Here is a 27,668-nt window from a genome sequence, read left to right on the forward strand (position 1 = left end):
TCACTGTAGGGCACGTGCATCATATGATGGCTACAAAAGAAAAATGCAGCTTTAGAGAGAAAGTATGTAACTGGTAAGCAACTAGTTCTTCCCAGCTTGCTTACCAGAGATGGACCGTTATTGTTAATACCACCATAAGCTATAATTTTTAGGATTACCAGACCTTTTTCCTTACCTAGCAAAAAAATTCTTAAAAAAATTACCCTAGTTTGTATAAATTATTCGAGTTAAATCTCATTTTTGCTACCCTCAGTGTATCAACAGAAACAAGTAATCAGAGTTTGAAAAAGACACACATATTAGCAAAGTACTGTTAAAAGATTTATTGCAATAATACAATAAAAGTTTAGAAAACATTTGTTATGACTCCAACTGGTTTGGAAGTCGCAGAGTAAAGGGAAATTCCTGCAACATGACACCACAAGGAGATTCTCAGATGTAGTTCTTCTAAAAACAGCATGCCCCCAAATGTTTCCCAAATTATCGATACATGAATCCTTAAGTGAATCCTGTCCATACATCCAGTGTTGACATACTGTTTTTCCCCTTAACTTACAGATGTGCAAAAATTCTTAGTTATATTCCATTACAAAAAGTCTTTAACAGACCATTTTAAGCAGCCTATTTGGTGCCTGTAGGTTTTTATTAGTATTACCTTGTTTCAACAAATCATTTTATATGGAAAACATGACCAAGTTCTATGGCTTTTGTTTAAAAAAAAAAAATACCAGCTTCAGTTTTTTAAAAAGCTGTTTACATATGGTTCTGGCACCTACATGAAAGATTTTAATGAGCAGCAAAGAGAGTAGAAAAAAAACAGTGGTTGAAATGTATATTTAATATTTACAGAGTGGATCCAGTGCAAAATAATGAAAACCAAAATATCTCAGCAGTGTAAGCCAGTATGTTGGTGTTCAAAACCACTAAAGGGTTTGATCATTTAACCCTAAATAAAGTGCCTCTAGTTGATATAAAAAACAAAATATATCCTATCAATCCCTATTTCCCGTATCCTTTAAGTTTTGTTGACTTACTCTCTAGATAGGAGTTGTGATCTCTGGATTCTATTCTTTAGCTTAATCTCAAATTCATGGTTTCTTAAGCGGCCTACTTGAGAGAAACCAGGACAGCTCTGCATCTTTTAGCTGAAGTCAATCTCTATCCCCAAGCGCCAAATCTGTCTTCCCTCTTAGCTTGAAACTTTTTTTTTTTTTTTGAGGGTTTGAAGTGCCCAGACAACCCTTATATTAGTTCATTTGGTATTTGTTCAAGTACCCGTTCCCTATGAACTTCAGACCTGGATGGTACAATGCTCGCTCAGCAATCATGAAGCTGAGTACTTGACACCAGCTACTGAGAACCCACATGGAGAAAAGCCTGTTTCCTCCCCTAAGTGGAAAATTCAGAGAGTCAGGGAACTTGGAACTCCTGGATAGGAATAAACACCCTTCTTCTGCAACTCTACCAAACATTAAATATACCAATAGCAAAAGCTATATAGCACCTCGGATTTGGAGGCAAAGTATCAACTATAATAATTACAAGAAGAAAAGAAGCTAGGGTAGGGTAAGTCTCTGATTTATCTGAGGTACTGTCATGCTAATCACACTTAACAAGATATGGTAATAATGCCTGTTAGGAATTTTTCATAGGATTTCTTTTTGTAGTTGTTACATAGGACTTTTTTGTAATTATTAAAAATAAAAAACTACTTACATATTTGTACATAATGCCTCTCTACAGTTTTCTTATAAGATTGTCACTAAGAGAATGACAAGACAACACATTAGCTGAAAATGATCTCTTGGTGAGGGAAAATTCTGTCAGAGAAGAGTAGTATCAGCTCTGATTTGCTCTGCGTTTCTAAGTGAAGGGAGTGTCCCTAGAGCAACAAAGACCTCTAAGAAAACAAGCAGGATGGTTTTCCCTGGGAAAACCTGCCACCTACTGAATCCCTTAGAAAAAAACTGGGACACCGGAAGAATGACCAGAGGCCATTTAGTTAAGTGGCTTTTTAACCTGTGCGCAGGCAGGCATTTAACTTACACAAGGGAACTACCTTAATGACTTTCCACTCAAAAAATAAGTTCAATTTCAAAATGCACATAGTGTAGATGGTAGGAGTTAAATAATCTAGGTGAGAATGAACTAATTCCTTTCAGAATATAAGAAAATAGTTTTTAAATCTCCAGGCAATCCCCGCAGCTGGGATTTCCTCTGTTCATGGATGTGGGTCCAAAAATAAAAGAGACCTTCATTTCTTTGGTGTGTGGGAGAAAGAAAAATCGGAATGTCTGACAAGCTACGACAGCAGCAGCATGAGGGAAATAATTTTTAAACTACCCCTTCCCCGCCCCCCCCCCAAAAAGCCCCTCCCTTCCAAACAAAACCAACATCCTTGACCTAAAAACCAATCATGACCAGATTCTAAAGAAATCAAGTATTTCAAATTGCCTGCTGGTTCTCTGTACAAAAAATGATGGCATAAGCACAAACTCATATGAAACAGTTTTTATCTTTCAAGTCCTACTCATCAAGAATCACTTCCTTGTGATTCAACTTCTAAAATGTAAAGTGTTCAGGAACAGTCTCAGCATCACAAGGACCGATGTGTCAGCCCGCCTCTGCGGGTCCTGTGGCCCATGGCCGAAGGCAGCCCAAAGAAATTTTCTGCTTCAACAGAACGGAACACACACTCGTCTTTCTTCCGCCAACACGGGTTTGGGCAGAAGGACCTCTGACCCGGCTGTTCTATTATAAGCATGTGGGTCACCCCCATCAGCCATCTGATACACAGAAATGCTTGTCTCCCTGCTTTAAAAAAAACCCCAACAGTTTAACCTCTTTTTGTCCCAGGCACTATCCTAACTGAACACACGAAGTGTACCGGAGCACAGTGGAAGAGCCACTTGGACACAAACCTGGCGCGTTTCGGTCCGCGCGCACTAGCGGTGTCCAGTGTACGCCTTAAACCAGGACGTCACCGAGGCCGCGGCGGACGAGATCATCCCCCCGGCACTGCTGCTCGCGCCGGGCGGGGACAGCTGGCCGCTCTGGCTCTGGGAGCCTTCCACGGGCTGCGAAGGGATATCACAGAACCGCGGGCTCGGCAAGTTCTCCCAGTCCGTGCCCAGGTCAGTCTCCTCATCACTGACGCGCTCGTCGCCACTCTCAGCCGATTCCCCGGCGACGCCGGGCTCCACGAACTCCATGGACTCCTCCAGGTCCGCTCGCACTTCAAAGGGTCCCGACCTGTGCGCACACACAACCGGTACTGTGACCACGGTGACGCGGGCCTCACGGGTCCACCCGCTAGAGTCCACCTGCTTCCCAAGCCTGCACCGGACCCCCTGATGGTCTGTAATGGCGGCCTGCTTCACCTAAATAACTGCCACCCAAGGAAGGAATAAAACCACACCACCACACTGTTCAAGTCCACCTACCCGATTTGTGAAGATCCTGGATGGAAAAAAACCCATCCACCGAGACTAGCCCTGCTGGTCCAAAGTATGACTTCCTCTTTAAACAACTGCAATATCTATGCATTCCAATGGGACAATTTTGACAAAAACAGTCACTGGATGTATACTCTGGGCTGTCGGTGGAACAAGTAATAAACAATAGAGAAAAAAACGTACAGATGTTCTCTGCCTTATGGAAGCCCCCAACTTGTACGTTCCTATGACTCAAAAGAGCCAACTGGTATGGGTGCGTGCATGTTAGCAGTACTTCCTTGGACTGGTGTCAGCAGCAGGCTCGGGCACCCATTTTAAGATATGATCACAATTTTCTAGGGGCCCATTCATAACAGAAGAGCTATAACTATTTAGAACATAGTCCTCTGGAATAATCCATATTTCTGCACTGTATTTTAGGAGAAAACTATTCCCCAAAGGTCCCTGATGACATCATCATCTCCAAATCTAGTAACCTCCCTCAGGCCTCACCCTCTGGGACAGCTCCGGAGCGCCGCTGTGGGGCGGTGTCAGCAAACCCCACCCAAGCCCCCTTCCCAGTGCCTGTCAGCCCCTGCCTCACGAGAGCCCGGCTGCACTGGCTCCGGGTGGGCAGTCACCCCACCGCCCCCTGCTCTTCTCCTAGGACTTCCCGGTAACCAAGGCCCCCCAGCAGCCCCTCTCCAGTGCTGCCCCCAAGATAAGGACACATGCCTCCGATAATGACTAGGGGAAATGATGGGGGTTAGCAAAAATCAAATGACGAAGATCCTCGAATAGGTACAGCCTGCCATTTTAGTCTATGGCCCAAAATTCTTTATGGCCTTAACAATGACAGAAGCCTAGCGATGGCCTCCCATAATGTACCTGACCACGCCTGCACCTTCCGACTCACTTTCTCCAGGGTCAAGCAGCCTTTGTTCCTCCAAGACAACCTTGCTTCCCGGCTGCACCAGCAACAGTGACAGCTAACACTTCTGTCCCAAGCACTGTTTTTAGAGCTTTACAAATATTCATTAAATTGGAAGATGCACCATAGGGTTTCCCTTTGCATATCAAAGAGCCCCTCTGACCAGGGGCTCCCAAGTTTACAAGGCCTCCATCTAGCCCAGAAGTCCTTACTTTTCGCAAGGGGTGAAGGCAGCAAGAACTGGGAGACTCTCCCCATGAACCCCCCCACCTCCCGCTGCAGCTTTTCCAAACTAACCAACAACCACTGAAACCGGCATCTTAGCTGAGTATCCCTTTCCTGTTTCCTTAAAAGGCTCTCCTTACAATCCATTTCTTTTCTCTTTTCCTTTTTCCCCTTGGTAAACAGGTCTACTCCAAAGATTTGTTTTTGATGCCTCTCCTTCCTCCCAGCTTCACCGCCCGCCAGGGCTCTCCACCGGAGCGCCAACCTTTCCGGCTCATCTCGCCCTATCTGAGCCAGGTGGCCCTTCTCCAAACAAGCCGGCTGGGCCTCCGCCCTCATGCTCCTGCCTGAGATCACCGAATAAATCCCCTTTCGAGCCTCAACACATCCCCCGCCCCCCCAGCTCAGGTCCTCACTGCACCACCACCCCTTGTAGCCAGCCTCTACCTCCAGTCAGCCCCACCTGCCTCAGCGCGCCAGAGACCTGCCTCTTTCTCTCCTCGCGGCGGCTGCCTCCGAAAACTGTTCATAAGGTAGCACCTCAGCGGGGTCCCGCCTTTCCTAAACACAGGGCCCTCTCATTCTGTCCTGTTGAGCTTTGTTGTCCGGGGGCCTCCGCAACTAGCGCCAGATGAAGCCTTCCTGCTAGCTCAAGGCATAGCCTGTTTTCGGTTCCTCTTTGATGTCGCCTTATCTACGTGGACTGCCATTGTCCCCAGACCCCCTCTCGAAAGGTTTTCCCAGGAGACAGGGGTGATACTTCCTCCAGCAGAGCTCCCCAGGAAGCCACGTGGGACTCCAGTGCTCTGCTGGAGTCCCACAGGGCAGAGTCTAGTGACACGGAACAGGTACTCAGTGAAGTACTGCGACTGAAAAACCAGTGGAGGATTCCCAAAGTGGCCAGCTGGAGCAATTTCTGTTACCCAGCATACCCTGAGCCACACACATCACACCAAATTAGCAAAAGAATTAAATCTTTTAGGCTTAATGTCATCAGGGAATAAAAATTACTAATTTTCTCAAGATGCTGCAGGGAATTCTTCTTCTCAATTAAGGCAACAAAATGACCTTTTTGGTTTTTTAAAACTCTCTTTTGCAAAATATCTTATTTCAAAAATATTACCGGACAGGATATACAACATCAAAAATGAACTCTAATGTAAACTACGCACTCTGGATGATAATGATGTTAACGTAGGCACCATCAGGGTAAAGACTGAGTCCGATAAGAAAAATCAACAGATATTAAATCTAGGGGGAAATTCTGATGAGCAGGGTAACTGCATGGTCTCAAAGTAGCTCCCCACAGACTGCTTCTTAGTTGCAAGGAAGGAAAAAGCTAGGATTATACAGTGGAGAACGTGGAAAGCATCGTGACTGGGTGATCAAATTAACATCACCAATGAGGGACAGATGGCCACTGTGGCCCCCAGAGTGTCCAGGAAACACTCCTGGCCCAGGCGGTGTTCCAGCCTCGAATGCACAGAATTCCTGGAATCTCACTCCAAGGAAGAACCAAATTCAGAATGAAAGTTCTATTAATACAAAGGGAAAAATGTTAATGTCGTTAAAGACAAAGTAGGCAATGGAAATATTCCAAATTTAAAAGAGGTTAAAGAAACATAGCAACTAAATCCAGCACCAGACTCTAGGTTGGACCATATACTGGAGGGGAAAATGCTGTACAGGACATTAATCTGGTCCACAGACAAAACGTGCAGATGGGCAGTGGATTAAACTATCGTATCAATGTGAAATTTGCTAATGTTGGTAACTGTACTGTAGTTAAACAGGAAAATACCCCTATTTTTAGGAAATACATATAGAAGTATTTAGGAGTCAAGAACCATGATATATGTATATCACTTACTCTCACAGGGTTCAGGAAAAAAAATGTGTATGCGTCTGTCTTTATGGAGATAGATTACACAAATGATAAGGCAAACAGCGTAAAACGGTAACAAAGGTGAGTCTGGGTAAAGGGTATATGTCTGTACTACTTCTATTTTTGCAATTTTGAATATTTTTGCAAGTTTGAATTTATTTCAAAGAAAAAAGGTTTATGTTGGATTCTGGATGGGATCCTTCCTTCAGCTGGTCTCCATGGAAACAGGACGTCCCACCCAGGCGACTCTGACTGAGGCAGGTGTGGAAGGGGACTTCTGAAGCTCCAGCTCCTGGCCTCTGGCCCACAGACCACCAGCTCGGGGGCAATGAGCCTGGCTGAGTATGTGTACTTCTGTCACACAAACCCCTACCCTAACTGGAGAGCTGACTCCAGGGCAAGCCCAGAGAAAACTTCAGACCCTCCGAAGAAGTCCACCCCTAGCAGAAGAGAGCCTGTTTTTTGGAACCACCACCAATACTGGATATCGTCAATCCTTTCCATTTTTGCCAAACTGATGGGTGAAAACTGGAAAGCTGTTTTGAATTGCACTTCTTTATTCTTGATTGAGGCTGAAGACTTTTTTCATTTGAATACTGATTACTTGCATTTCTTTTGTGTGACCTGCCTGGATTAATCCTTTGGCTGTTTTTCTATTAGGTCTGCTTTTCTTTTACAGATTTGAAATTTTAATCCGTCGTCTGATATACAGGCTGCAAAACAGATCTGTTGTTTATCTTGTAACTTCCTGGAATCTGGTATTTTACCAGAGGCACTTAGAGTTTTTACACAGTAAAATATGTAACTCCTTTCCTTCATGGTTTTGGGGTTTTGTGGCTTGCATGGGAATTCCCTCCCCATCCTATGATTATAAAACACTGTCTTTCTCCTATTTTATAGGGTTTTTTTCAATAAAATAAGGTCTTTTCTATCATCTGGAATTTATTTTTATATACAGAATGTAGTATGAGTCGAGCTTTGTTCTTGTGTGAATACCCCACTAGCCTGCCGCTATCGATCTATTATTATCCAGTTCAACATGCTGGCCCTTGTTGTGTTACGCTTCTCACAGGGACAGGGCCTCTCACAGGGTCTCTGGACTCTCTTCTCTTCGTCTAATTGCTCCACCTACTTGCATGCTAACGGCACCTTGTTTTAATTACTTTTATACTATGTTTTAAAGAGGGCCAAGCCCATCCTTTACTATTCTTTTCCAAAATTTCCTTGCAGCCTGTGCTTCTAGTTCAACTTCAGAATTAGCTTGTCAAAGTTCCATGAAATATCTGTTGAAATTCTGATCAGGTTTCCTTTTGGGGAGAAGTAGCATTTTTGTAATATTCAGCCTTCCTCTCCTAGAAAATCCTGAGGGTGTTCCCTGCCTCAGGCCTTCTTTCATTCAGGTCCACGCCTCGTGCAGTACCTGGCAGACATTCAAGAAATAGGTGTGGAATCATTTTTTTTTTGAAGTTTCATATTTTCTTTATATGGTTTGCATATATTTTGTAAAGATTATTCCTAGATAATTTATAGTTTGTGTTGCTACAGTAAAGGGGACCCTTTTCTCATTCCATCTTCTGACTGGCTGTCAGCACGTAAGCAAGCACGCTCTCTTGGATGGCCAGTTCACCCATCACACCCTCCACAACAACGCCAACCTAGCTTCTTTCTTCCCAACATAAATAGACCTTACTTCTCTGTAAAACTGTCCCGCCTCGCCTAGGCTCCGGGGCCATGTGAACGCAGCAGTGACACGGGCATCCTCTTGTTTTCCTCACTGCAGAGGAATGCTTTTATTAAACATCCATGGAAGGAACATGTCATTAAATATAGTCTTTTCTGTAGGCTTATGGTAGATATCCTTTATTAATAAACTATTTTTAACTTGCAACTAGTTTTCTTCACTTATTCATAGGAACGGAATTTTATTCACTGCTTTTCTGGCATCTATCAGGTTGATCTTACGGGTTTTTTTTCTTTTTTGATCTGTTCATGTAATGAAGTGGTGTGTACTGGTTAAAAGCATGAGTATCTACCACTTAGTGGAAGTGCTGGGACCCTGGCCCTACTACTCAGACTCCCTCTGTCATCAGGGGCACGAATTACTTGACCACGCTAAGCTTCTGTTACCAGCCCCCTCTGTAAAATAAGAATAATAAGTCCACCTATGATTTAAGGCATGTCTGGTAGTTGGCTCAGGGTCGATAAATATTGGCTCAATAAATATTAGTTCTTATTATTAATGATTAATTTCCTAATGTTGAGCCCTATATAAATAATGTACCAAGAGGATGACAAACAACCCACAGAAATCAACCACTAAAACTGGGATGGATTTCCAACAGGTTCATGTGGTTTATGAACTAATGAATGGAACTTGAGGAGAGGAGCATGAACTCCCTGTAAAATGGCACAAAATTCTAGGTGTGTGTGCAGTTCCCTGGAGAGAGTGCACAGCTTTTTCCAAAGCGTTCTATGTCCCAGGAAAGTCACTGTTTTCGGTGGCGGGGAGAAACACAAGGCAGTGGCTAAGAGCAGATTACCCGGCAAGTTCCCTGCAATGTGGAGGAAGCCAAGCACCCTCACCGGTGGAAGGGACCTCCCCTGAGCCTTGGTTCCAGTCGTAAAAGCAAATGAACGATGGGAAGGGGACTCCCCAAAAGAACGTTCCCACCTTTTATTTTCTTTGTCCTCTTTCACAAGTGCAGATACACTAAACCAAGTCATATCTCAGAAGCGTATGGACAGATAGCTAAGAGTGTGGAAAAAGGACACGTACTCAGAGAAGGGTTACCTGAATGGTACTAAAGAAAAGCTTCCTCTGTGTCACGTTTTTTGGGCTGAGAGACCAGGAAGATCCCATAGACCAGCCCTGGTTGATCTTTTTTGTTACTGACTCCTGTTTTTAAGCTAATGGATTTTAAACTAGTTCACCCCATAAACCTGAAATACCCTTTATCTCCAACAGATGGTGGCCAGAGAGACAAAAAGACTAGGAAGAACTGTCACAGTGGGAGGAGGCATGAAGGGAAAGGCACAAGAAAAGGGGCAGACACTACACAGTGCTGAGAAGGAAAACACGTGGAGTCCAAGACACGGCTTCCGGTCTTCAAGGACGGCACCAGGTGGCCCCTCCGGGAACATGTGGGTTCTTCTATTTCATTTTAGGTGTTAAAAATGTTTGCTATTAATTTTCCGAGAAATGATTATGTAAGGACCATAAAGGTTCAAATACGATTAGCCACTCTTTCCTTCTGTACAGGACTGCATTATTTTTGTCCTTTGTGGAGACTCTGGGGGTGAGGACCAGGCCCCTGCGCTCTGCCGACGCACACGACAACTCTATTAGAAGTACTCACAGCCCCACCACTTAGAAAAAAGCAAACACTGTTCTTACCTGCCCAGGTGTTCAGAGTTCGGACTGACCAGGTACATTAGGTTCCTGAGAGTATGCAGTGGTTGTAACTGATCTAAGTTTACATGCTAGAAAAAGCAAAACACTGATTAATATTTTCAACCAGGTAACACATTAAAAATTAGCTCACAGTATATTTTCCATACCTGAGAAAAGCATAGGTAAAGAATATTTGCATTCAGTTTCTTCACTGCTCGAGTAAATTTCTGTCTACTGAGATTTTCCCCACAGAATTCACTGGAAAACAAACATACAATTTGTAAAATTGTATCTTTCTGAGGAAATTCTATGGTAAAATGTCTATCTGGAAGTACACCACAGCTCAGTATAAAACAAACCCCATGTCATTTGCCTCTTTGTAAGTTAGACTCAACAGAGACTTTCTGAGAATGAACCACCGCCCTCAGGACGAGCAACTTCACTGCAGCTAAGAAATTACAAACGCAGAGACCCTCTAGCCAAGCAGCTCCACTTCGGAAAATTTATCCAACACAAATACTTGCACACCGATGAAATGACCAATGTACAAGATTATTCTGTGAAGTATAAATAGGGGGCTGGTGAGACCCTGGCACACTTATACAAAGAAGCCTCTGTTAACTGTCCACTCCGTGGAGAATGACAGCTGGAGGCTCACAATGGCCTGATGAGGCCCACCCAATTTGTACCCCCGCCGTCTTTGCTGCCCTTGCTCTCCCCAGGGCTTGCTCCCCTCTTCCCTCAGGGTCACACGTGATCATACACCCGCCCACTCACATACCGCAAGCCCCTTCCCTGCCTCCACGTTCCCGTTCCCTTGCTTTCACTCTGCTTTCATGTCCTCCACGGGATTCATCACCATTGGACACACTGCTCATTTATTATCTGTCCCTCTGTTAGAATGAAGGGCCAAGAGGGCAACGATTATGTTTTCACCACCACTGTAGCCTCTCACTGCCTAGAAAAGGGCTCCAATATTTGTTAAATACTCAAAAAGGTGTAAAACACCCTAGTATATCTTTTGTGTTTAAAAGGGGAGACCGATGATAATACATATTTATTTGGCTTGAGATGTAAGGATGACTGGACAGGGGTAGGAAGGTCTTAGTAGAACTAAGTAGAACTTAGAACTGAGTACTGTAAACCTTTACATTTTTTTTTAAAGATTTTATTTTGGGGCGCCTGGGTGGCCCAGTCAGTTAAGGATCCGACTCTTGGTTTCGGCTTGGGTCGTGATCTCAGGGTCGTGAAATCAAGCCCTGTGTCAGGCTCCCTGCTCAGTGCAGAGTCTGAAAAGACTCTCCCTCTCCCTCTGCCTGCCTCCCCCCTCACCCCCACATGCTCTCTCAAATAAATCTTAGAAGAAAAAAAAAAAAGATTTTATTTTTAAGTAAGCTCTAACCCTGAGATCAAGAGTCGCATGCTCCACCAACTGAGCCAGCCAGGCACTCCTAAATTTTTGTTTGAATTTTTAAACCACCTGTTTTTATTTTAAAAAGTTAAAAAAAATATTCAAGTGTTATAATTTACCCAGTTCTTATATGTGAGCATGCCCTCTGAAGATCCTAGTTTGTCCTTCAATTATTTTTCCAAATGGGAGAATTCTCTGTGGTCTTCTCAAAGACTTCATGTGCAATTATAAGATAATGAAACAAATTTGCACATTAGGCTTTTGAAATTAATCTCAATATTTCACAGTCATTTTTCTGGCTTAATACTACTTAAATTCCTGGTTTTGGTTCAATTAGAGTAAGTACACAATAGGAAAACGACATCTACGATAAAGATGACATTGCCACCTTCGATTACTTGCCTGTTGCACAGCTTTTTAGGGAGATTTATGTCAAGTATATGAGACAAAATGTTGACCAGCTGAGTCGCATAGCACAATGCAGCACTGATCGTGTAAGCAGGGTTACTATGCTCCATGTCTGAAGTAAAAAAACAACCATATACAAACAACTTTAATTTCAACAAAAAATAGCAATGAACCTAGATTTTATGATTTATAATTTTATCATTACATTGTTGATGATTATGTTTTGCTCCTTATTAACATACTAATAAAAGGTTCATGGCCACACATTAATGCTTCATCATTTATGGTTTTTGCGGAGCGGAATGTAACCTAAGCAAATGAGCCCAGGCAGACCCAACATAAATGAAATTAAAGTCTGAACTGCTTGGACCTGCGAATGTGTTATTTATTAGAACAGTAAATGCCCAACTTAACTGTCACCCCTCAGAGAGGCCTCCCCTAGGCTATGCCTGTCTTGGTGACACCACCTTTGTTTCGCCAGCACCTAGCATCGTGCATGACAGAGAGCACATACTCACCGTGTACTTGCTAAATGACTAAGTGAACAATCTTTTCTCCACCAAAGAAAGCTCTAGAGGTTTTCAAGGGTTTTTCTACTGGGCTATTTCTATCTCCATTTCGGGCTGCTAAAACAAGCTCTTTACAAAGAAACTATAAAAACAGGACTCAACCGGCTAAATATACTAACTAGTGAGGTCTTTTCATATAAATAAAGCAATATCGGCCCCCAAAAAGTGAAATATCTAAAAAATGTTTTCAGTCCATTCACTGATGGACTGGATATAAAATGTGGTATATCCACCTTACATACAATGGAGTATTACTCGGTCACAAAAAGAATGAAATGCTAATTCATGCCACAATATGGATGAACCCTGAAAACATTATGCTATGTAAAAAAAGCCAGACACAAAAGGCCACCCATTGTATGATCCCATTTCTATAAAATATCCAAAATAGACACATCTGTAGTTACAGAAATCAAAATTACAGATCTTCCTTGACTTACAATGGGGTTATGTCCCGATAAATTCATAAATTGGAAATATCCTAAGTCGAAAATAACATTTAATGCTCTAAACTACTGAACGCCATAGCTTCGCCTGGCCTGCCTAACACAGGCCCGGAACACTGACATGAGCCTACAGTTGGGCATAATCATCTAACACAAAGCCTATTTATAATAAAGTGTTGAGTATCTCATGCAGTGCATTGCATCCTATACTGAAAGTGAAACACAGAACAGTTATCAGTGTATCTACCGGCTGCGGACCTTCACGACCACGGAGCTGCCTGGGAGTTGCGGCTGCCGGGGCCCGGACCATGAGAGAATATGCACGGCACAGTGCTAGCCCAGGAAACGATCCAAATTCAAAGTTCAAAGCGTGATTGCTACTGAACGTGTATCGCTTTTGCACCAACATAAAGTAAAAAAAATTGTTAAGTTGACCCATCATAAGTTGAGATCATCTGTAGGGGCTGCCCAGAGCTGGGAGGAGAGGCGACAGGGACATGACAGCTTTGCGCCCTGGAGCTCCCGTCTGGGGTGATGCCAGCGCTCTGGAACTCAACAGAGGGGGTAACCACACAACACTGTGAATGTATTCACGCTGCAGGATTGTTCACTTTACAACCGTTCATCTCATTATGTAAATTTTACCTCAATTAAAAAACATACCTAACTTCTAAGTTTTCAAGGACTATTTTGATTCTCACCAGGCCCCTGCGTGGTTTTCTTCTCTTCCACCCAATTGTAGTATGCAGAGTAGTCCCCGTTGTTGGGAAGGCTAATCCAAGGCCCTGTAATGCTAATGCTGGTGTCCCCATTGTGATCGTCACAGACCCATCTTCCCGAGAGGTAAGTCGTCCTCCGGGCTTCAGCAAGCTTGCTCACGGTGCTGGAGGTCATGGCACTGTCGCTCTCTGAGGACACATCTGCGGGATCTCTAAAAATCAGAACATACATATGGATTTCAAGGGAATGGGTTTTAAAGAGCATGCAAGATACTTGCCTGATATGTAGAACACTGAAAGATGCACACACGAGGACAGGAATTTAACTAGGATATACAAAGATAAGTAATTCTATCAGACATGACGCTCAAACCAGCTGTGGCACAGAAGTCCATACCAATGTGAAGAGGATGGCACCATGAGCTGGGGCCTCAAGTATTTGGTCTCAAGACCCCTTTACATGCTTATAATTTTTTGAGGACCCCACAAAGAGCTTTTGTGTATGTGGGTTAGAGCTACTGATATTTACTTGTATTAGAAATCTGAAAAATTTTAAATTATTCATTCATTTGGAAATAATAAACCTATTACATGTTAACATAGCATATTTTATGAAAACAAAAAACCTGTACTTTTCAAAACAAGAAAATTAGTGAAGAATGGCATTGTTTGTTGACCAGCTGAAACACACAGAAAAACACAGCACTGGTCAAGAATTTTGAAAATCTCTTTAACACCCAAGTCTTGCAGTGGTTCTTTCAAGTAAAAGTAGTGTCCCATGCAAAAACCAGCTAGTTCCACTTGCAACCCACTCAAGTGCTTTTTCTTAAGCCCACCGCAGCCCTTCAGTCTGGAGCCAAAGAGCCTTCTGCACACTTCCCATTTCATCATGTGGTATATTAAAACAATGTGTACGCAAGGATCAAGACTTAATAAAATTTAAATAAAAATATGATTTCTACTGCTTCATCAAGAGCATCCTTGCTGTGAACTGCTTTTTTTCTCAAAAAACGCAAGTACGTGGTAGAATACGACTAGTAACATAGTTGGTGTCACTGTTTAGACATCTGTCAAGGCACCAGTTTTTACCCATGATAGCTTCTGAGCCGCCAGTGCAAATGTCCACACGGTGAAAAGGGAAATGAAGTGTTACCGTATGTACAGAAATACTTGCGACAGCGCAGACGGCACTCTGAGCTCTGAGCACCGCGGGCCGGGAGAGCGGGAAGGAACGAGAAGTCAGGGCGGACGCAAGCGGGGCACAGAGACCATCCGACCCCCGAGCTTGGGGCGTCGGCCGCACAAGGGAAGCGCTAGGAGATGGTGTTGGACAAGTAGGTGGGGAACTGGCAGACTGGGGAAGGGCCTCTGCGCTGCACTAGGTTGAGGTTCTGTTCTCAATCCTTTCTCCTCCTGCCACCGCGTGCCTGTGGGGTAAGTGCCCCTGGCGGTCACGGGGAAGTGGGGCAGGGCACTACGGCCAGGTCTGAGCGGCACCTCTGCTTCTTCCTTCTTCCACGGAACAAGTTTGAGGAATGCGAATGAACAAGAAATCTTATTACAGGAATAACTTCAAAACTATCAGCTTTAAAAAATTACCAGCATATAATATCATATACTGCTATAAAAGAGTTAAACAGCGCAGGCAGAGAGGAGTAAGTTTTTCTCCATGTTTTCTCTTCTGCAGCTTCGCATTCAGTTGTCAGTCTCCTTGGTCTCCTCAGATCTGGGACAGCAACTTAAGACTGTGTTGTTGTTTAATGTGTTTTAACACTGATATCTTGGTCCATCAGAATCTAATTTAGCACTGGGGCTGCCTGGCTAGCTCAGCCAGAAGAACGCCCAACTCTTGATCTTGGGGTCGGGAGTTCAAGCCCTACGCTGGGTGCAGAGATAACTGAAAAAAATAAACTTAAAAAAAAAAAAAGAATCTGATTTAGCATAATGTTTCCGTTTTATTAGCTTTTTCCTCCCCAAAGGCCTGGTTGCCTGTTTTTACACCAGTCTTTGGATACCCCAACTCCTCCCCACTGATCCAAGAGTCTATTTCTGAACTTCCTATTCTGTTCTATTTTGAATCTGCCTTTTTATTTTTATATTTGCCAACTATTACTAATGAAAAATTACTTGGTAAGAGTCAGGGAGCAGGTTTTCAAGCCAGAATAATCAGACCTTGAGGCTTTTAGGAAGTTAACTATGGCAACAGCCAAAAGGACACAGTGAAGTAGAGGGAGCAAAGCAGAGTAATTTAAGTCCTCACTAGTCACAGTTCCCGGACTAGCCGGGGAAGGATGCTTGGAAGTAAGGACAACTAAGGGACAGGAAAATCCTCAACTGGAACAGCATGATGGTTAGTGAGAAAGCAAATGAACTTCTCAGTAGCAGTTTTCAAACCTCACCAATTATCATCTGGGGAAGTTAAAAAAAAAAAAAAAGTATTACGAGATGGGCTGGAGGGCTAAAGGTGTGTCCTCTGGAACCTGTATTTTTCAAAAGTTCCTAATTGACTCTGATGAACATCCAGGTAGGGAACCACTGTCTTGTCCATCTGATGACTCCTGAGGGTATCCATGCACTAGAGCCTAAGACTAAACTCAGAGTCTGGGGCGCCTGGGTGGCTCAGCAGGTTAAGCGTCTGCCTTCGGCTCGGGTCGTGATCCCGGGGTCCTGGGATCGAGCCCCGCATCAGGCTCCTTGCTCAGCAGAGAGCCTGCTTCTCCCTCTGCCTGCCGTTCCCCCTGCTTATGCTCTCTCTCCCTCGCTATCTCTATCCCTGTCAAATAAATAAATAAAATCTTAAAAAAAATAAACTCACAGTCTCCAGCGCTTGCCAGGGGCTAGTTACCAGGAAAAGGCTACGTCAACAGGTCAGTCAACAAGTGAGGGCCCCACTTCTCTGAGGGCCACCGCCCTTCACCTTGGCTGCCTCCCCTATTTCGTGCAGCGTGTACTGTTTGCTGAAGCAGATAAGACTTCAGTTTCATTACCAGGAAAGCCAATGACCCCAGAATGAACCTGATAAATGAGGCGTTTCCATATTTGAAAAATACCTGATCTTTGAAACTTGATCTATTCCTAGAGTCAAAAGACTCACTGTACCTCACACTAGTCTTTACTTCCTCGATTGGAAAAATGACAGAGGTGAGCTCTAATATATGAGATCGCCGAAGATCTGCCAGACGCTCATAATGACTTCTTAAGTCAATGGTTTTTTTTTCTACCAGGTCACCAAGTCTGCGATTGTGCCTCTGAATCTTCTCCTTTTTCTCCTGATGCCGCTGTGCTCGAGTATAGAGCTTCTGATTCTTTTCCTTGGTTTTGAGAAGGCCTTCAGAATCTGAAATAAATCACACCAACAATTATCTCTACAAATGGCTCCTGGGGCCTGCAGAACCTACCTCACAAGTGTAAGCATCTTCCTGAAGTTTAAACCGAAAGCAAAACCTCAATCAGGTTAATGTTCCACTAAGTGGAAATTGAGAGTTTAGCTTAAGTAAATAAATAAATCAAAGTGGACCATCACCTAAAGGACTCTGGGTCTCCATCTGCAGTCATCATTTGTAAGAATCACTCAACAACTATCAAGTTTAAGTTTAAGCCAGGAAATACCTGACTTATTGGTAAGCACTGAAGAATAACCATGATGGGCAGAAAAGATATCTAATCCAAGTTTGAAAAACTTACTGGCTATCTGATTTTCCTTAGAAACCTCTTACATATGCCTTGGGCTCCACTGAGACCCAGGGATAATCTCACGACAGGTGGTCATGCAGCAAAGAAACAGACCAAGGGCTCTGAAAAGTTACAGTGGAGTGTGGCGGCACCCAGCAGGGTGGGAGCCCTTATTATATGCCAGCATTTGAAGCACTGCAGGGGCGACCAAAGCCTGGCCACACAACCAAGAATGGAGACAGATGCTCATCCTGTCTGATGTGTGTCCTTTTCATGAAGCTCCTTCAGATTCTGGATCAAAACCTGTTAGGGTGTTAGGGCTGTAACTCAACTTCTCTCAAGTGGCAAAAACGAGTTGCAAAATCTCAGACAGACTCCTAGAAGTAACTTAGGAGGCTCAGACAAAAGTTCAAAATCAAGCTCATTATTTTTCCACAAAAGCCTCATCTTGATACCTAGGTTCTCTACTTAATGATTTTTTTTGACCTGTCCACGGCCTAAGTCAGTCCCCTGCTGGTCAATTCCATGGGCTGACCTACTATTCTTCCGTAGAGGGCTTTCTCTTCCTTCCCAGTGTTACAATCTTACTAACTCTCCCCCCAAACCCCACTTCCAGCTCAGTTCCACTCCAGGCCTTCACCAGCCCAGTCTTCATCAACTGTAAGCAGTGCCCGGCGGTTCTCCACTGCCCAACACACACCGACCTCCTTGGCCTTGAGGCCACTCCCACACTGGCACATATCCCACAGTTCCCTTCTGCACCCCTTCACCCCAGCCTCATTCAGTTACTAGGCACTCCAAACCTTTTCCACAAAGTGGAACTATTTCAGTGCATGCATGCATGGATGGATACTGAACCAGTCATCATTCCCTTCAGGATGTCCTCTACAGATCCTATTCAGATCAATGTCTCTAGGAATGCTATTAGCTTCTACTCTTCAAATGTCCAAATTTTTCTCATTCAGCCAGGCCCCCTTCCATAAATGCTCCCCAGACCTTCTGCTCCTCGGAAGCCTGATGCAATGTGTGTACCTCACCTATAGCTGAGTTCCTTACACCAGGTCCAACCAAAGCCTTGTTCTCCCCTGACTAGAATATAACAAACATCTGATAAACATCCTCGCTCAGAGGACCACTGAACCTACGTATTTCACTGTAGGCATAAGGTTTCTTGCGGTTTAGTTTCCCCTTACTTATGCATTCTCTTTACCATTCTTGCTCAGTGTGGATGTTCTAATGTTTAAGTTGCTGGTTCCACCACACTTATCTTCCAGCAAGTTCATTCATTTTCATGATCACTACTGAGCTCTTTGCAAGTGCTCAAATGAATGTCTGGCCATGGGCCCCAGTCATATGATGGTCAGATTTTTTAAGAACAGTTTCCAACTTGATATCTACTGGATCAAAACCTGTTAGGGTGTTAGGGCTGTAACTCAACTTCTCTCGAGTGGCAAAAATGAGTTGCAAAATCTCAGACAGACTCCTAGAAGTAACTTAGGAGGCTTCTAGGTGCCACCCTTCACAGGTGGCAGGACACCACCAGTCACCTAATCTGCACTAGTGCAGACTCAGCACTCAAGAGTTTAATTTGTCCTCTCCATGCCATCTCCCCCTAAACATAAAAACACTCTGATGCTATTTCTGTCATCTACTGTTGCTTATTTGGGTAAGTAACTTTATAGCACAGATCGACTCAACCTTAAAGGTTCATGCAATCCAACTTCCCTATCTATACCAAATATCTGTATTATTCTGTATCATGACACATAAAATCAAAAGATTCTGGAGAAATATTCATCAGATTCTACAGTTTATAATATATAACCTTTTCCAAATATATGTGATATTTTAACAACAAAATTTAAACAAATACTATTTACTGGGTAACAAGCTCTTCACTTGTGGATTTGAGACCATGCATGGTTTCTGGAATCCATGAACTCCCTTAAAATTGTTTGCAAAATTTTTTGAGTCTCGTCTAAAGGGTGGCAACTAGACTGCATTTATGTTCTAAAGAGCAGTGGTTCCCAGCCCTTGGTAGGTCATCAGTACCACCCAGAGTAGTGCTCCTCAAAGTGTGGCCCGTGGATCTAGGCCCATCAGTAAACTTTTACCAGTCAGACAAGAGAAGTACAGAAATAGAGAGTAAGTTTAGCAACATTTTTCTTTGACATGCCATCCAAGTGTGCAATCATTTTTCTAGTATTTTGTTGTACTTTATAAAAGTATTGGTATCAGCTTATGACATTAGAAATCAGAGAGGGAAAAATGGTCTCTTACTACAGACAGTTTAAGAACCTCTGACCCAGTCCCCACACATGAGATTTGAATTTCCTAAGTCCAAGGTGGGTCCCAGGATTCTCTCTCTAGATTTTACAAGGGTTACCAGGTGACTCTGAGGATTTTCTAGGTCCACTGCTTTAGTACCAAATCTTTTCTGTGGTGGTCGTTTTGTTTTGGGGAGTTAGGAATCTGTTAAATTCAGCTGATCAAAGTTTTAAACTTGCTCATCAGGCAAGGCACAAACTCAGTAAATCCAGCAATTCTAGGAGGTTCACAGACACCTGGGAGCAAGTCGCCCATGTGAACATCATGGGAGGATGTGGAGAGGGGGGTAAGTCTCAAGTCCCTACGCTGCTGCTGAACCAGAGCCTCTGGAGATGCACGCAAAGCTCAGTGGGTAACCAGCTGTCTGTGGTTCTGAGCACCTCTTCCCCATGCTGCTTTCCTCTCCAGCTTACTAAGCCTGTGAAACTCCACAGGAGCATTTTATTAGGACAAACATTTTCAAAGGAAGCTTTTGCTCTATTACATACCACTATAAAATACTTGCTTCTGAAAGCAACGAGCAGACAAGAAAGGGATTCATAAGGTATGATGGTGACTCACTCTGAATTTTAAACAATGATCTTCAGAAATACATGGAATATGTCTAAGGATACAGGATTTCTAAGAGGACTCTCCTAAAATTTGATAACCATTTACGATGAAGGATGAGGTACACAAATATAATGTAAGATTAATACCGATTAAAAGGTGTATGAGACTCACAAATAGAAAAAGCCAATATTCTGTGTTTCTGGAGTGAACTAATAATTATAACTGAGTACCAAGCTTCTTGTTAGCAAAGGCAAATGGGAAATATAAATTCCTTAACTTTTTTAATTGAGAAAAGTAGTTTATTCAAAGGTCATATTTGTGTGTATATGTATATATAAAATATATATATTTGGAAAAATATTTACTTAAAATCCTTATACAAATATTTTACAAGAGGAGGAAGGTAAGCAGGAAACCTTTCCAGGTTGCTGTTGCCTTCCCACCCCTTCTCTCTTTCCCCGTCTCTCTAGTTTATTAATCCAATGAAATTCCACACTAACCCTTTATTAGGTCTAGAAGAAGGGGGACACATTACTTACTTATTTTCATTTCTTCATTTCCTTTACAGATGGTTTGTTTCAGCTGTTCAATCCTCATCTTACAGGACATTATTTTCCATCTCTTAAAAAAAAAAGTATGCAATAAATATCACAAATGTTGGTCTCTTATGATTAATATGATTATATACCTAGGATCACTATTATTTTGAGGCATAACTTAGAAAACACAATGAAGAAAAGACCAATATAATTATATTTATTATAACTTTTGTGACTAACTATGGTGGACTACAAAAAGAAGAAAATGTTATTCTGGTTCAGTGCAGAAGCTGGTAGGAAATTAAGACAGAAAGAAATTCACTTACTTCTTTCATGTGTAATGAGGACAGAGAGAAATGGTGAAGTATATTCTCCTAACCTGCTCTGTCCAATATACAGCTAATGATCACATGTGGCTATTTAAAAGTCATCTGAAATTACATAAAATTCAGTCCCTACTCAACACTACCCACATGTCAAGTGTTCAACACATGTGCCTAATGGCTACCATATTGGTGAGTTTAGACATAGAACATCTGCGTCATCACAGAAAGTCCTACTATTGCACTGCTCTAAACTCTTCATGCTATTTACTGAGACCATTAACATCACTGTATTATCTCACTAATACAATACGCAATTATTACTTGCAAAATAATAAAAACTTCAATAAAAACAGAAGGTTTTCTCCCTCAAGATGAATAAAAGATCAGTAAAAATGCAACCTGGCAGTCAGTTAAAAAGTAGGATTACCTATTCTATAATGCCTCTATAACTGTGGATAATTAAAAGCCTAAAACAGCACTCAAGTATTGATGGTGTTTAACACTGGCCTACGTGGTCTGCCGGTACAAGCCGCACAGCGGACTGCGCAGACGCTGCAGACAGCAGAGTGCTGACCGCCCTGACGGAGGGACACCTAAAAGCAGACTCGCGGGGACCAATGGATTGATTCAAAGATGAAACGGCCACGAGATGTCTTCACTTTTAAAGGGTATTAGTCTTTAAGAAGCAATATTGAAATCTTTTATAGAAAAACTAGAAAACAGTACAGGGAATTTAGAAAAACGGCAAAGGGATTCTTTATAAATAGCCTTTAATGGTCTTTTCCCATACAGTGTATTTTGTTTCACTTATGTCACATACATTCTTCAAGTATTTAAAAATTATGAATGATGCTTATTGTGAAAAAAAATTAAACATCACAGAAGAGAAAAATACAGTGATTAGCCTGACTCCTTCCCATTCTTCAGGGGTAATCTCAATTAAACTTTAATATGTATCTTTTCAGATTTTTTAGAGTATACTTATATTTAAAACACATACACAAATGGAATCATACTTCACCCTAGCCTTTTTGTTTGCTCTGTCATTAAAAAAACTCTTGGATATCATTCCGTATCAACACATGCGGACTGATCATTCTTTTGAACAGCTATACTGGATCAATTATTTATCTCATCCTGTTTGATGAGCATTTAAGATATTTATGGATCACTACCCAGGCTCTAGTCAATCATCTTCTTATCCATAAATCTCTGCATTCCTGTATTTTCTTAGGAGGAAAACTGAATATACCACATGTGCAATTAAAAAAACAAAAAAAAAAACACACCCCAACAAACCACTAACTTGTCCTCCAACCAAATACATCAATGTATACTCCTACCAACACTGAATAAAAGTATTATCAAACTCCTTATTTTCATATGCTGTACTCATTTTTTCCCAGTTATGTTCATTTTGCTCAGAGTCTTCAACATACAGAAGTTTTAAAACTTTTACATGGTCAGTGAAAATGTTTTCCTTTTATGGCTTATAAAGGTCTGCTCATCTGTAGGTTACATTTATAAATACTCTCCTATATTTTAATATTTTTATGAGTTTACTTTTCACATTTAATCATCAATCCATGTAGGCAGTGTGTGTTTACAATGAGTAACTTTTTTCAAAAAGGATAGTTCATCGTTCTTGTATTCCTATGTCAATACCAGACTTCATATTTATCCTTTATAATGGCTCTATAATTAATTGCCAGTACTCTGGCATCTAGATAAAATATTTGAGGGCCCACACTACAAATATATTCAAATAGAGGGCTGCCAAAAAATGATTCAAATAAATTTAAATTCAAAGTGATATTTTAAGCACTACCAAATGAAAAGCATGTAACCACAAGTATAAAGAATATTATTTAAATACTTCTTACAGCTTACCAACTGATCTGTTATCCATTTTCCTTCCATAGCTTTTAACACTCTGCACGGAGAAAAGACAATCATAATTATATTTTGTGAAACTCAAAAATGTAAAATCAACATCTTTTTAAAGTAAGTTCTTAAAAATGTCTGGAAATACCAAAGTGAGACTCAAGCATTCAATAATGTTTTCCAAGGGTGCCTGGCCAGGTCAGTCAGTGCAGCGTGTGACTCTTGATCTTGGGGTTGTGAGTTTGAGCCCCACACTGGGTGGAGATTATTTAAAAATAAAATCTTTAAAAAAATAAAAAATAAAAATGTTTCCAAATTCCCCATTCTCTAATTTTTTTTCCCATTTCCTTCTTTTTGCACTTTTAATACTGCCCAGAAGCTTTCTGTAAACATTCACAATTTCCAGTAACAGCCAGAGCCTTTGTCCTCAGTCATAATCAATCATTTCTATCAGTCATAATTATTAATACTAACATTTACAAGAGAATTCATAATCTAAAATGTGATGCTCAGTTCCCAAAGAAATGGCACAAGCCGGCACCTGTAAAAACCTGTCCTATGAAGTGTTCTACGGAAGAAATAAAAGTTTCTGTGATTAAGTTAGAGAAATGACTTAAATAAATCTAAGCAGGGTTCTGTAATGCAGGACATCTCAGAAGATTTAATCTGCTCATAAATGTTTTCATAGACCTGGAGTGCATCTGGAGAACAGTGACTAGGTCACAGTTTGGGACAGAAGATTCTACAGGACAATTCTCAAATCCAGAGGGTGAGATTCATCAGGGGTGCTTGTTAATAATTCAGATTCCGGGGCCTTGCCCCCCACCCCAGACCTAGAGTCAGAATATCTGAGGATAGGATTCTGAGAATCTGCATTTTTAACCTTTATCTCAGCTAATGAATTCTGATGTAGATGACATGCAAGACCACACTTTGCAAAACGCTGATCCAGAAGAAGAAAGAGAAATAGAAGACTTGACATCTTACAGGAACCACCACTTATTTGCCTGTTCTGGACCCATTTGCTGCACATCAATTATCTGGGCCAGGGGTCTGACTCATCAGTCTAGTCACTGAGTGCCTGCTGCGAAGGCACTGGATCTGATCCCAATGTTTCCTAGGAACCTGATAACCTCTCCTGTTTTGCTTCTCCCACATGCACTGCTCTTCCACACTTTGAGATTGTATCCTAAATTCAACAAGTCAGCAATCCATGTACCTACATACCACAGCACTGAATTAAACCACACAGTGACAAGAGAACCTCCACACGCAGAAAAGCAAAAGGGAAACTCACTCTTTTTGAAATTCTTCTTGCTTGCTCTTAAGTTGGCTTAACCTTTCTTTCTTGTCTATAAACCTATAAGAAAAAAATGTAATGTTTTATTTAAATGTTCATTCTTTTCAGTTCAGTGCGATTATGCAAATTCCTAAGAGCCAATCATTTCTGCAGACTCATCTGGGGATGTCCCGGTCCTGAAAGTAAACACACATCTTCTCAAGGTGGTGCGCACACAGCTGCTTACGCCACTTGCTCACTTTAAAACTAAGTTCAAATTCTCAGCTTTAAAATTCTTTCATGGGTTTATAAAATATGTCTAGAAGCCACCCCCCCCACCCCGCTCAAATTAAATTATCTTCCAAAACAGGCACATCAGAGCACTAGAGTGAATTTGAATTCAAGGAAATTGAGGCTTCTAACATAAACATGATTTTAATTTAGCTTAATTCAATCCTGCTCTCACCTATAAATTGGTTACTTATCATTTTTAAAGTACAATGTTTTTTCCTTACTAATTTTATTGCTAGTCCTTATGGGCTAACAAGTTACTTAGTACAAGTTATCAAAAGGAAGGGATATCACATTGCAGTTCATTTTCTCTACAGTCTTCTCTCCTTATCCTTTCCTTCCTGTTACCTTATTTAGGGTTTAGTCTGCCTTTTTTTTTTCTTTGCACAGTTTAAGATGGAAACTTAGATCATCCATTTTAAGGCTCTCCCTTTTAAATATAACCATATAGGGGCGCCTGGGTGGCTCAGTCGTTAAGCGTCTGCCTTCGGCTCAGGTCATGATCCCAGGGTCCTCGGATCGAGCCCCACATTGGGCTCCCTGCTCAGTGGGAAGCCTGCTTCTCCTTCTCCCACTCCCCCTGCTTGTGTTCCCTCTCTCGCTGTGTCTCTCTCTGTCAAATAAATAAAATCTTTAAAAAATAAATAAAAAAATAAAACCATATAAAGTTATAAATTTCCCCCCAAGTATTGTGTTAGCTAAACCCCAAAATGTCTGATAGGGTATATTTTCACATCATTTAGTTTGGAATTCCTAATTTTCCACAAATTCCTTCCTTGATCTCCAAGTTATTTAGAAGTATAGTGCTTAATTTCCAGATATACGGGTTTTTCTAGGTAACTCGTTGTTTTCCATTTTCTGACAGAATATACTCTATGAGATTTCAATCTTTTAATTTGAGAGTATCTTACGGCCTTGCATCTGGTCTGCCCTGGTGAAAAGTTCCCTGTGCACCTGAAAAAATATGTGTTCTACAGGCTTTGGGTACTGTGTTCTAGAAATGTCACCAGCTGAAGGTGATGAAGAGTGACATTCAGATCTTCTAGATCTGTGCTATTCACTAAGATAGCCACCAGTCACATGTGCTGAGTACCTAAAATGTGGCTTGTTGCTTAATAAGTATCTGGGTAAAAAAAAAAAATTATATGACTAACATCATGCAACTGACTTTTAAATGAGCTAACAGTGGCTCGCTATTTTAAAAAAACACTATAATGCCATATGCTATAGTAACATAGTATGGAGTCCAAGATTAGGTTTTTGGCTGTCTCCCAAATTCCTAGCCTAAATGAAAACAATCTAACAGAATAGTAAGAACCCTAGAAATCGCTTCCTTAAAATGGTCCAGACTAATAGCAATCTAAAATATTTCTAAAACCTCATGTTTGAAACATATCCAAAGATATCTACTTCAAAATGGAAGGGATCAACAGATGAATGGATAAAGAAAACGTGGTAAATATACATGCTAGAATACTACCAAGAAAAAAGAATGAGACTTTGCCATGTGCGGCAACATGGACAGACCTAGAAGGTATTATGCTAAGTAAAATAAGTCAGTCAGAGAAAGACAAATACCATATGATTTCACTTATATGTAGAATCTAAAAAACAAAACAAACAAGAAAATACTTAAATACAGATAATTGGTGGTTGCCAGAGGGGAGGTGGGAGAGGGGAGAACAAAACAGATAAAGGGGATTAAGAGGGACAAACTTCCAGTTATGTAGTAAATAAGTCACAGAGATGAAAAGTACAGCACAGGGAACATAGTCAATAATATTGTAGTAACACTGTATGGCGTATGTGACAGATGGTGACCACACTTACTGTGGTGAGCACTGAGTAACGTATAGAAGTGTCAAATCAATGTGTTGTACAATACACCTGAAATTATTTTAACAGTCATGGAACGCTACATCAAAAACTAATGATGTAATGTATGGTGATTAACATAAAATAAAATTTTTTTTTTAAAGATTTTTATTTATTTATTGAGAGAGAGAGAGAATGATAGAGAGCATGAGAGGGAGGAGGGTCAGAGGGAGAAGCAGACTCCCCGCCGAGCAGGGAGCCCAATGCGGGACTCGATCCCGGGACTCCAGGATCATGACCTGAGCTGAAGGCAGTCGCCCAACCAACTGAGCCACCCAGGCACCCAACATAAAATAAAATTTAAAAAATAATTTAAAAAATTTAACATTGTAAGTTAATTATACTTCAATTTTAAAAAGAGAAAAAAATGGGAGGGATAAAATATTCTAATTATGACCCTATCATTTAATAGGCAGTCACTGAAAATGTATAATGTATGTTAAACAAAAAAAGCAAATCAAGTGATATTATATACTTGTGTGACTAAATTCAAATTAGATTAAAAATTCAGTTCCTGGGTGGCTCAGTCGGTTAAGCGTCTGCCTTTGGCTCAGGTCATGATCCCAACTCCTGGGATCGAGCCCCAGGAGCTCTCTGCTCAGCAGGGAGCCTGCTTCTCTCTCTCCCTCTGCCTGCCACTCCCCCTGCTTGTGCTCTCTTTCTGTCAAATAAATAAATAAAATCTTAAAAAAAAAAAATTTTTTTTTTTAAATTCAGTTCCTCAGTTGCACTAACGACACTTACGGCTGGTAGCTATCTTACTGGACAGTGTAGATACACAACATCAGTGCAGAAAGTTAGACCAAGTAGCACTGCAATGGCCAGTAAGGTAGTAACTGCATGAAACAGTAAACACTCAAAAACCAGTGTGGGATTTAGACAAACTCATAGACTCATCCATTAATTTATGAGGCAACTTACAACAAAACATCTTCCAGAATAATAAATCTAATTATATATTCTGCAGCTGTGTACTCTCTGACATATTGTTATATGCTTCCATCTCCACATATCAAAAATGAGAAACTAATGTGGTATTTACTTCTACCTCACTGAGGCAATATGGCGATTCATGTTCTGATAACCTGAAGGAGGTGACAAACTCACAAGATTCATCAAACCAGGCAAACAAAGACTGACAATGGAGGATAAAATCTTGCTTTTAGAGGCTATAAAAGTTCTCCCTTCAGATCTGTTGTAGAAATGCCACTTTGCACTAAAACAAACTGGGATGACAAACAACCTTGTCCAGCTTTATACTGAGCTGGTTCTCTTGGGCTTCATTAAAAAACTTAAAATGTAAATATATAGTTGCCAGCAGGAATAATAAACAAAAGACAACAATTCCTACTGTATCAAACACTTCATGAGTAATGTTATTCTTCATGAAGGAAATTAAAAATAGGTGGTGTTAACAAAGCTAAACAGCAGATGAGATCAAGGAATGTGGCTGGGTCAGCATTTCAACTGCTCATCTGCACACTCATCCATTCTCTGCATTCT

General features: G+C 41.5%; 1 protein-coding gene across 1 annotated transcript in view; it reads right to left on the reverse strand.

Moving 5' to 3' along the window:
- Positions 1-311: 311 nt before the first annotated feature.
- The window catches only part of ATG14 (autophagy related 14), a 37,508-nt gene continuing 10,151 nt past the window's right edge, over positions 312-27,668 (reverse strand). Inside the window, exons 2-10 of the mRNA XM_032405168.1 lie at positions 24,018-24,080; positions 22,727-22,769; positions 20,511-20,592; positions 16,519-16,756; positions 13,402-13,631; positions 11,680-11,797; positions 10,034-10,124; positions 9,870-9,955; positions 312-3,252 (exon numbers count right to left, since the gene is read on the reverse strand). Coding sequence (XP_032261059.1) covers positions 2,946-3,252; positions 9,870-9,955; positions 10,034-10,124; positions 11,680-11,797; positions 13,402-13,631; positions 16,519-16,756; positions 20,511-20,592; positions 22,727-22,769; positions 24,018-24,080 — 1,258 coding nt within the window. The 3' untranslated portion in view covers positions 312-2,945. The remainder of the gene's footprint in view (positions 3,253-9,869; positions 9,956-10,033; positions 10,125-11,679; positions 11,798-13,401; positions 13,632-16,518; positions 16,757-20,510; positions 20,593-22,726; positions 22,770-24,017; positions 24,081-27,668) is intronic.

This window comes from Phoca vitulina, unplaced genomic scaffold (assembly GCF_004348235.1).
Source record: "Phoca vitulina isolate PV1807 unplaced genomic scaffold, GSC_HSeal_1.0 scaffold7, whole genome shotgun sequence".
Classification (NCBI taxonomy): Eukaryota; Metazoa; Chordata; class Mammalia; order Carnivora; family Phocidae; genus Phoca; species Phoca vitulina.